Source organism: Rhineura floridana, chromosome 3 (assembly GCF_030035675.1).
Source record: "Rhineura floridana isolate rRhiFlo1 chromosome 3, rRhiFlo1.hap2, whole genome shotgun sequence".
In the NCBI taxonomy this organism is placed as follows: Eukaryota; Metazoa; Chordata; class Lepidosauria; order Squamata; family Rhineuridae; genus Rhineura; species Rhineura floridana.
In genome coordinates this window covers 151215576-151227132 of record NC_084482.1, presented here as the reverse complement: position 1 = coordinate 151227132, position 11557 = coordinate 151215576, and the positions used below count along the sequence as shown (strand labels likewise).

Genomic DNA, 11557 nt, shown 5'->3' with positions numbered 1-11557 from the left:
ATGCTAAGGGGGGGGGAGAAAGGCAGAATGGATAGTGCCACATGCACAATGGATCTTCTGAAGCCCCACCTTCAAACTGCAGCAGAAGCCTGTGAAACCACTCCCCAAACTCGGATTCTTGGAGCATCTGCTTAAACTAGAAGAAGCTGCAGAGTGTCGCCTGTGTGGGGAAATTTCAGAACAGTTTCAGGCACTCTTTGGATCTCAGTCTTGCTCCAGGAATAAAGTTCCCATTGCTTCCTCTTCAGTATTGTCTCAAATGCCCAACCATGTAGACGACTCCAGGAAACTGTTATTTAGGAATCAACCTTTGGCTAAAAACACTGAAAGATGGGAACAGACTAGTTTCTCACAAAACAAGTGAGAAGAATAGTGCCTGCCCATTTTGCTTCATATCTCAGCTCCATGAAGTAGACAGTAAAAACTGCTTTCACAAAAAGGGGTATTTTTATTATTATTATTATTAGCAGTATTCACCTTGAAGGAATATGAGGGAAGCATACACTTTTTTTTACAGACAATATATAAACATGTTGTACATAATTAACAATAACTTAGTTCACTAAACCCAAAAAAGCAAAAAAAAAATTAAAAAACAGAAAATACTGCCAAATCTTTATGCTGATACAAGTACAAAATAATTTAAATCCTGACTGCGGTTCTTCTACGCTGCAGTGACTGACAATATATTGCACTTTGTCGGCTGTGGACCCTGCCCAGCAAGCAGCTTCTGCTGGACAACCTCCATTCATCCAAGTGGGGCATGTGCAGGGCTCACCCCACTGAGGCAAATAAAGACTGTGCAGCAGTGGCAGCGCCAGGTGACTATCGTTCCCCAATATCATGAACTCCTTCATTCTCTCACCCAGCCACTCCCACCCCTAAATAATTTGAATTGTTTACAAATTAGGTATAAACTATCTTTTTTTTTTCAATCATCCCCTGCCCTAAAACTAAAGGAAAAGGGGGTTAACTTCCAACATGCTCAACTGGAAAAAAATGATTACTCTCAGGCAGAATTCCTCTTTTGTTTGATTATTTATACTTCTTCACAAAGTGCAGCTATATATGCCCACACTGACCAGAAAAGAGAGGAAAGCAACTTTCGCTTTGGGTGCTTGGTCCTTACATATTTGTTCTGGGGCGGGGAGAGAAAGCCCAAAACTAACATACACCTTTGTTTTTGTTTTAAGCAGACTTTTGCAGTTAAGATATAATTGGCTTGATTAAAAAAAAACCGTAAAAAAAACAAGAAAAAGCTCGTCACAGAGTTAAGCTTATGCGGTTTACATTATCAAACCCCTTTGCTCACAGGGGCATTTTTTTCCATCAGAAATATAGCTAAATATGTACATCATATGTTATACTGGACCTTGTGATCATGAAAGTCATCAGATCATAACAATCAAGAGAATACACTTCACACTGGCAAGAGCTTTATTTTTCAGTTGTTTACATACAATATGGTTTCAGAATGGGAGATAACTTTTGTTTTTTTTCTCAACACTTGTGATTTTCCTTACAAATAATATATATATATATATATGCTACAGGAAACAGCCTGTATACCCCTCCCCGTGCTCCCCAGAAGCAGATCACCTTCCCTTGGTTCAGTAGCTGTTGCTATATCTGAACTACAGGAAGAATCTGAAAATGGCACTCTCTCTCTTTCCCCTCTGTGTTGTACATCTTCACATACTTTCTGCTCTTCACCCTCTCCCAGGTAGGCAGTATGCTGTGACATGCATGCCTGCAGATGGCAAGCTCCAGCTCTGCTTGGACACATTATTTAAGAAATCTAGTAGGACAGTAACTACATAACATTTCTGGGTGTCTTGGGCAAGATCTGCTAATGAAACAGACAGAACAAAACAAAAACATAATGATGGATCCTTTTGGTGCTGTTCAGCTTAACTGGGTTTTCTTTCTCTTGCCCTGAATCAAGAGTTGTTAGTTAGATGCAGGGCCACAGTCCATTAAACAAAGGGCTACAGCTCCATGGCAGGATACAGGAGCTGTGTGTTAAAACTCTGAAAGGTTCAATACTTGGCATCTTCTGTTAAATGATCGCAGAAAATAAAAAATCTTGCCTGAGACCTGGGAGGCCACTTGATAACATCAACAATCAGAACAGATGGTAGCGGGCAGGATACACCAATGGTCTGAATCCATGTTAAGACAGCTCACTGTATCAAACTGCCGTTGCTAAGAGCACAAAAGGTCCTACGGTTCAATCCCCAGCATCTTCAGGTAGGGCTAGGAAAGATTCCTATCTGGAACCCTAGAGAGCCACTGCTAGTCACTGTAGGTAATACTGAACTAGATGGACCTATGGCCTGACTTGGTATAAGGCAGCTTCCTGTGGTTTTATGAAAGACACACTCTGCGCAAGGACCATCAGAATGACTGGAGAGGGAACAGCAGCAATGCTTAGGGACTGTGCCTTGACGGGAGTGGTTTTTTGGTCCTGGAGGTCCTAGAGCAGGGTGCTAGTGGAGTTTTTCAGCACAGAAGCCGGAGCTGCAGAAGGGCTCATCTTTGTGCAGGGAGGGGAGAAAGAAGGCACAGAAGGGAGTAGTGACAGAAGCAGAAAGGCAGCCCTGCACTGACTAGAGGTAGGGTGGAAGAACAGGACACAGGTTAAACAAACAGAGGTTGTGGAGTTAGGTCACAAGTTGCCAAACATGGTGCCCACAAGCCTCTGTGTACCCATAGATGCTTCCTTGGCACAGGGTCCCCTCCTACCACTCAAATTAAGACTTAAAAGAAGCATTCTAATTTAGCCAGTAGAATAGGCTGCAGCGTATGCTAGGTTGGGGGGGGGGTACCCACAACAGTTTTTCTGGGTTGCAAATGTGGGCCCGAAAAAGGTTGACAGCCCCAGAGCCACATGGATGGACTAAACAGAGTTTCATGAAACCTGGTGGATGGGAGGCTCTGGGGGAGGGGGCTATCTAAAACAATGCAATCCGTTATGGGAGGCTGCATGGGGAGTCAGTGCAGAACCTGCTGGGAAAGAGCCAGGGGGAAGAGCTGAGGAGGGGGAAGCAGGCCAGCCTGGGGTGTGAGTACCTGTTATAACTTTCTACAGCCACCTACATGCCTAGATAAGGATGACAGGGAAGAAAGACATATCAATTTCCTGTATTTTATTATCCAGCCAAAGCCGGATTGTTCCCTATGAAAAACTTTTTAGCCATTTGTCCAGTGTATCTTGTCTTCTTGTAAGATGCCATGCTTTTAAGCAAAAATTCCTTCACATGGAAGAAATGAATACAGAAATTATGTCAAAATAATCCACACCTTGAGGCTATTGGAACCTATGTTAGCGCCAAATGTTTCTCTCCCTCACACACACAGCCCCTTCCTAGTAGATTTTTAAAAATCTAACAGCAATGAGAGAATCAAGAGTGGCCATTAAGCAATAAGAATAATTAAAAAACCTTTTCTACTAGGGTGGATGTTTCTTTAAACAAAATAAAAAATAAAATAAAGATCCACAAGTACATGCAAGAGTTTTGAAGCTCTTTTTGGAACACAAGAGCAAAATAAATAATGATTTTTTTCTGTATCTGATTTCTTTTCTTAAAAAGTAGATTTTTATAAAGTTGTCCATTTTTCCTTCCCCGGAAACAAAGTCAGTGATAGAAATCCAGCACGGTCAGCTACCACTGAGCTTCCTCTGCCTCGGGAGGTTGCTAATCTCTTTACAATATTCACAGTAATTAACAAAGAGAAAGGAAAGCTGGCTCCAGCTTCTTCGACTGCTTCAGCCACCTTTACTTTCTGCTGCGACCAGCAGGTATCATATCAAACAGGTGAGTTCCTCTTTCTCCATTTACCTGAGGGGCAAAGTGCATAACAGGCACCATTAAGCATTTCTGCAGAAGACCCATCACTGCAAGTCGAACCACACTGGAATGAGATCCCTTTCTTCCTTCCTTCCCTACATTCTCTCTTCTGGGCAGAATCTTTCCTTGCTGTCATCGTATAGGCAAAGCCCAGTGTCTTGAAGTTCTTTGTTAGGATCTTCAGATTTTATCCCATGGCTGTGACCATGCTGGATGGATGTGGATGTCCAAATGAGATGCTGGAAGATGGGTGAATGGGGGTAGGTGTTGGCAGAATGTGTCCAGAGTGGCTGAAAGGCGGCAAGTGCCCCATTGGTGTCATGTGACTTGCAAGGGCTGCAGCACTGAAAGGAGAAGATTTCTCTTGCATGCATTTCGAAAGTTCCTCAAAACATTCAGAGCCTTTCTTGCTCTTCTTGGACTTGTTGGACATTTTCCTATTTCTGGTCTGTATTCCTTCCTTCTTCATGGTCAAAGGCCTGTTCACCTGCAAGAAATGAGAAAATCAGGCTCATGCAAGCAAAATGACCTTCTAGAGCAAAAATAAAAATATTTAAACAGCCCCCAAGTGTTTCCTTGACAGAAATCATTTTCAGGCCAAAAACAAAACAAAAAACCCTACATCTCTCTTCCTCCCTGCAGATTTTGTTTATAAATTTGATTTGTTTAATGAAACCACACTGAAAAACCTCAGACATAAAAAGCAAATCAGACCAACTCTGGCAGCTTCCACCCCTCCTTTCCTTAGCTTTACCCCTTAACCTTCATTCATTTCCTAATTAAAAAAAGAAAGAAAAATATTTCCTAATTTTTTTAAAAAAAGGAGGGGGGAAATGCAGCAAACACAATGTTCCAGATTCACTTCTAAAGCTGGAGTATTTTGATTTTTAAACAGAAAAACTTCATATTGCACTATTTATATGTTCAATTATATTACATATTTTCTCATTGGAACTGACTGGCGCTTTGTATAAGCTTTGCACTTTTCCCCCTGCCCCAAAAAGTGCCAAACTTTCATAAAGATATCCTGCTAGGATTAACCTTTACATGCATCTATTGGAATTGATCTCTGAATTTCTGGGAGGGGCAGAGAACCACACATGCTTTAGTTATAATCAAAAGTTGAAACTCTATTTTGCCTAAAACCACCCACGCTTTGGAAGCCAAGCTAATACATTGTAATGTCACTGAACTCAGCATCACTATGCCAACAAAGAATGGCTGCAACTTCCCAGGGGAACCCTAAAGAGCTTTTTAAAAAATAAATAAAGACTCTCTGCAATGAATACAGGGCTAGTAGACGCCATGCAGTTAAGGCACCAATCCAGCTAAGCAAGCAAAAGGGCAAAGCATGGCAAGCAAATACTCACATTGTGCAATTTATAGTACAGTCCACAGGCATTACACACTGGGTCCCCATTTGCATTACGTCGCCATAAGGTGGTGGTGGTGGTCTGGCAGTTGGCACAACAAGTTCCTGCTCTCCTAGCTGCTGACTAATTAAAGAGGGGGAAATATGTTGAACAATCTGCTCTTTCAGTGGTCAGTGTGCAGTAGAAGTTTTAAAATGTTTTTAATGAAATAGATGACACCCCTCCCCCCCCACAAAAACCTTTCTAATTTCCCCCGTTTTTGTTGAGATTTAAACGTTCTCTCTTGAAAATGTCAACCTGACCCCAACGCTAATGAGTTACTCTAACCATTTCAAACATATTTGGTAGCTAACTTGGGATATTTTGATTTCTGATTGTGTGCAGTCCCATAGCTCAAAAGTGAAACAAAATGATTGTGAATCGGTATCCTGGTCCAGCAGTTCCTTGCCGGTGTGGGAGTGCAAATGAGCAATAGCAGCCCACCTATGCACATGTGGAGCCAGATGACTGAATGGGAAATTTAAATCATACAAGAGTTTCATGTGAGCATCAAAAATGTACACGGAACTCTGGGCTGTACGACTGAAGTTGAAAATTACATGCGAATCATCTCAAGGTCAAGCTAGATGTGACGGGGCAGCCACACATATGTTATTCATGTATACAAAGCAGGGGAGGGAATTTGCAGGGAAATTGAGTGAATGCCAGCCCTACTGTTATCTTGCTGCACTCCACTGCTTTAAGTAACTTGCTCCCAGTCTGGTTCACTTCCGGCTTCTGAGCCAGACTGAGAAAAAAATGCTTAAAACAGCAGAGTTTACCAAGGGAAGGCAGGGGTGGTAGAGGAAGTTTTCTCCTTTTCAGGTAAAGTCTTCTCTCCTCACATTCTTGCTTTATATGTGAACAGGGCAGACACGTGGGTGTCTTATTTGTGATGTCTAAGTTGGCCTTTAAACTCCTTATCCAGATACAAAACTTTGTGGAACAGTGAAAAAAAGTATTCTAAGTTCTCATTGTCTTGAAACCCCCTCCCCCTTTCACATGGCTATTCATTGCCATATTTATCGCACATTCAGTTACATCACAAATTCCAGGATTTAACAAATGCACTCTGTCTTCACTCTGCCCTCATGAAGTAAGATGCAAATGCAGCCCTGTGTAAAGGCTAATCATCCACATTTCTGATCATTCGGGTAACTTGGCTAAACGAGTTTGTACTGTTCTTTCGTCTGTGTTTTAAATGCAACAAGAGTGCATTTAGTTCTGACCATGACAAAAACTATGCACTTGATTATAATGTGTAACTTGATGGTTTGGTGTATTTAGGCAGCTAGTCAATTCAAACTCACAACTTTATTTAACACTCTGACCCTAAACAACTGGGTCAGTGAATCTGCCTGCAACACAGCTGTAATCAAAACGTGCTATGCTGCACTGGAACAGCAACCAACATATGCCCACATCTAAGCTCTGTGAAGATACTTTACAGTAAATCTTGAGACTTGGATAATTGATTGCTATAGTATTTATAATAGGTTTCACTAAAATATATAAAACATGTCCAACCGGCCCTTATGATTTGCTAAACATTAAATAAACCAAATTTCAGTCTTGCTGCAGAATCTGCCAAATCACTATTAGTTCTATGAAGCTACGAGTGCAAGGACTGCCAGACTGAAGTTTTATGCAGCTTAAATATCTGTGAAGCAAGCCCAGGCTATACTGCTCTATTGCAAAACTCCGGTGGACTTCAATAGGAACTGTGCTTACTGTCGTTTTATAACTTTGCTTGGACCCAAGAAGAAACATGTCTCAGCTCATCATGAAAGCAACCTAAGATTTACATTCAGATAAAACTCATTTTTTTCTAGATTGGCACTTGGCTGAGTGACCCATAACCCTGAAAACAATGGGGTCATTTCAGAAGTTTTTAGGAGTGGGGGAGAATACACCCTCTCTTTTAGGAAAGATTCCTTCATGCAAAGGGCTCAAAGGTATCCTGCCCCAGGAAATATTTTCAGTGTATTCTGTTTGGTGCAGCCTGATGAGCGTGGCAGGGAAACTACACACACACACACACAAACACACATACATATATAGTCTGATCCTCAAAAAATCCACATGGGACATGGAGAGCAACAGTTCCTTATGGCTTAACCTGTGACAATGATTTAATTTCTACAGGCCCAATTCCCTGCCAATTTCTGAAGCAGCCACAAAATGGGCAGTGAACAAGTATCCACTCCACTATGGCAGAGTATAGGACAGATCTCTACTCTGTATCTAGTTTAGCCTAAAGAAAGGTACCTATCTACACAGGATGCTAACACTGGTCTATCCCATCTGATTTCAGTGGCAATAAGATTAAGGTTAGGAGCATTCTAACTATGAGGACGAATGGCCCAACCATCTTGATTGTGTACCACAAATGTTGACTCTCCCAAGCCCTTGCTATGTTTCAGCATATACTAAAAAGCTAGTGGCTGTGTTTGCTGATTCTCACAATTTCATCACAAGTCTCACAACTAAGTATGTTTTTCTTTAATCACCAGATCTCAAGAGTAGAGAGAAATATAGGCATATTTTTACAATTGCAGCTACTGCTACTACTATGTTTGGCCCTAAGAAAGTGTTAGAAGCTGTTGAAAAAATATATTTGAATCATGAAGTTAAAAGAATTAAAGAGAAGCACTTTCAAAAACAAAGCAAAAGTAGAAAAGAACCACTTGAAAAATTCATCATAACTGGAGCTGACCCTACCATGAGACAAAGTGAAGCAGCTACTTCGAGGTAGCAGAACTTGGTTGCCTTGAAATGCAGCAAAGATGAAAACAGGCACATCTGTCCCCATGGATCATAATCCTCCAAGAAGTTCTCTTGTACAAGCCTAACTGAAATTAACAGGAACTGTGCCCAAGAGCATGACAGTGGAATTGGGGAGGGGGAGCCACTGGAATTTTTTTGTATAAGGCACAAAAATGTAACACCCTCACATTGACTACAACACTATTCTGTTCACTGAACCTGTTTCAGAAGCTCTTTATAAGAAGCGGCCTTCTTTTAGGTTAGGCTTTTTGTCCAGTTAGTCCAGTATTGTTTACTCTGACCAGCAGTGGCTCTCCAGGATCAGAGTAAGTCTTCCACATCATATTATTATGCTACCTAATCCAAATCATGTGCTAAACCAATCCTTTAGTCGTCAGGGACTAAATCACTACAATTACTTCTGCAGGCAACTTGTCCGAGTTCAGTGGGTCCCAACCACAGAACTAGGGGCGTAGAAGAAGACTGAGCAGCTAGAACTCCTGTGCTCCTGGTTCTCACAGAGTGATGAAGGCTAGAAGGTAGAAGTCTTTCCAAGCCATGATCAATTCAAGCACGATCAGAGCCAGAGAAAGGGGATGGCTGGGACAACGCTGGTCTTCCCATTCCTCACTGGGGCCCCAGTGGTAGGCCATCACTGTAGAGGACTTCTAGATGATGTTGTGGTGGGGGAAGAGTGGCAAAGACTCACAAACTGAGTCGAGTGCCTCCCCCTCCTCTTATTCTATCAACTCATTTGCATTTTTGTACACCGCCCAGAGAGCTATTCGCTATGGGCGGTTTAAAAATGAAACAAAATAAATAAATAAATAAATAAATAAATCATGAAGGGCTTCACTCAGAAGCCTTTCACAGTACTAGCCTGCGATTGACCTCAGAGCACAGAGAGACACCACCCCACACACTTAATATCTAACTTATGCTAGCCGTACAGGCTGATTGATTGATTGATGCAAGCCTCCCACCCCCACTCCCATCTTGCCATCATTGCAGCAGAGCAAATTCTGATCCCTATTGCTGGATCAAGATGATTACTTATCTCTTATAAGGCTACAGCTTTTTGGCACGGTTTATAAATATTCTCAACTTTTATGCAGACTTCCAAATTTTGCAAAATTTTTGAGGTCCTACAGGATTAAAAACAAAGGTAGTACTGTACTTTAAAATTAATCTAATCTAATTATTACTGGGTAATAGTGATGATTTTTCAATATTGATCATTTCTGAAATTTTAGATTATCCTGTCCCATTCCTTGATCGAACAAATTAAAAAAGAACACAAACTCTAGAAATTTGCAGTGAGTTAAGGACTTGCAGTCTCCCACCAAGCATTTGAAAGCAGAGATCTATGTCTGCATATTTGAGATGGTTTATTGATACTAGACTCTGCCGCTTAACTCTATGGCCTATCCCATTTAGTCTGGCATGGAGTTCAGCCTGCGATAGACGATAATGTTACACTCTTGTCTTAACATTTTTCTAGACATGTCAGTCACTTCAGAAGGAAAGCTTGCCCTGTTGGAGTTCTGACTCACAGCTGAAACCTTCTGTAGCCCATCCTAGAATTAGATCATTAATGCCACTCCTTCTTCCTCCCAGTTCTTGCTCTGGGAAAATATGCCCCCCAAATGGCATGCTAGATTTTAGGACCTCCACCCCCCAATAAACCACGTTGCTCCAAAAAAGAAAAATATTATTCTTTGCATATTTTTTTAAACAAGCATTTGTAGAGTGGAGCAATTTCAAAACAGAGACTGGCATGGCTTGCCTATAGAAACTCTTTAAAGCTTTTAGTCAGGAAACAGATACACAAAGTTTCCTTATCTTCAGAGTACAGATATCCGGATAGGAAACTACTACCAGGAGCTTAGAATATTTTTTTTAATCACTCAAATGAAAATACAAAGTATAGGTGACTCCATGGAAAAATAATCAGCTCTTTTTAAAAGGCAATTAGAGAATTGCCCAGAGAAAAAGAGCTAATGTTAGCTTTGCCATGGAATCTGTGACTGCAAAAATTACTTTATCAAAATAATTCAGCAGATAGCAACAACTTTGACTCATCTGGTTCCCCACTCCACCATCTTGATTTTTTTTTTACACTTTGTTCTTTGGATGTCTTTTTGTACATTTGTACTGGGAAGGTGTACATGACTAACAATTTCAGTTCCAGCATAGTTCTGAACTGTCCAAGAGGTCAAATGAATTAAAGCTGTCCTTTCTAGATACAAAAGACAGAATGCAGCCACAGGAACAAGCAGGCAGGCACAATTGGTCACACACCTTTTCACAGACAGAGATTTAGAGAAAAAAACAGACAGAGAATGAGTACTGGTGTTGCAAACTGGCTAGTGACTATGCGCTACAAATGAGAAACTCTCAAGTCTGAATCTCACCTTTGGAATGAACTCACGTGGTGGTCTTAGGCAACCCAACCTCTCTCAGCCTCAGTTCCCACCCCTGCACAATGAAAATAATGGTACTAACCTACCTTACAGGATTGTTGTAACAGTTATTGACAGGGATGACACTTCGGTTGTATCATAGAACAATGAATTTGAAAAAAAGCTACTCAAATGCTAATGTGTGTGTGCGTGCGTGCGCACACGCGCAATAAATAGACACACACACTGTAACATACTGAATTGCTATTGTTCTATACCCTGGCACACAAAGTGCTATGAGTAGAACCTCCCCCTGACCCGCAAAACGTTCCCAAGCTACACTGTGACTTCTGAATGGCATGGATCTTATGTGCAGTGCAATATCTAGATTCCATACAGGCTCTGAAGCATAGAGATGGGTCAAGCTGCCTTCTCTCTCTCATATACGTACGTGCGTGATATTGTGTGTGTGTGTGTGTCTGTGTCTGTGTGTGGTCCCATTCAATCATTTTAGCCTCAAAGCTGGTAGAAAAAGAGACACCTACCAGTCTCCGTTTGGGTTTAATGAGAGGTCGATTTTGACCGTTCATTTTGTGGTAGAGCCCGCAGGCGTTACACAGGTAATGCCCAGTACCGTCTCTTCTCCAGAGAGGGGTGGCAGTGGCTCCACAGTTGACACACTCTCTGCCTTCTAAATGGAAACACGAAGAAACCGGATTTCTTTCTTTAAAAACAAATTCACAAAAGCTTTTTGCATTGTCCTTGTAGGCAGATTCCAGAAATCAAAACAGCACATTATTCAAGACAGAGGGGAGAAAAAAGACATCAGTGACATCTACAATGCATGCAATAAAGGCCTAAATTCTCCAATAAATCTATAGTGCCACACAGATTTCGAACAGCAATTTCTTATACAGTGATCAGAAAAGAATCACGTCAAACAGAACTTGCATAGTTTCAGTCACAACATGACAGAAAACGTCCTGTTCGGCTTCTCCACATTCTAATGCAGCTCTATTGCCACAGCATATTTTAGGCTGTCCTTTTCTCCCTTCACCCTCCCCCCCCAATCTCCTAAGAAAAGGAAAGTAGGAACTGCAACAGTGGTATGGATTGCACTGTCGAG

General features: G+C 41.4%; 1 protein-coding gene across 6 annotated transcripts in view; it reads right to left on the bottom strand.

Moving 5' to 3' along the window:
* Positions 1–463: 463 nt before the first annotated feature.
* Positions 464–11557, bottom strand: part of GATA2 (GATA binding protein 2) — a 33793-nt gene continuing 22699 nt past the window's right edge. For 5 of the 6 annotated variants that reach the window (XM_061618359.1, XM_061618360.1, XM_061618358.1 and 2 more), the window contains 3 exons: positions 10977–11155; positions 5222–5347; positions 464–4338 (listed from right to left, as the gene is read on the bottom strand). In XM_061618359.1, the coding sequence (XP_061474343.1) occupies positions 4039–4338; positions 5222–5347; positions 10977–11155 (605 nt within the window). In that variant the 3' untranslated portion in view covers positions 464–4038. The remainder of the gene's footprint in view (positions 4339–5221; positions 5348–10976; positions 11156–11557) is intronic. The other variant, XM_061618361.1, reaches the window with a different exon arrangement.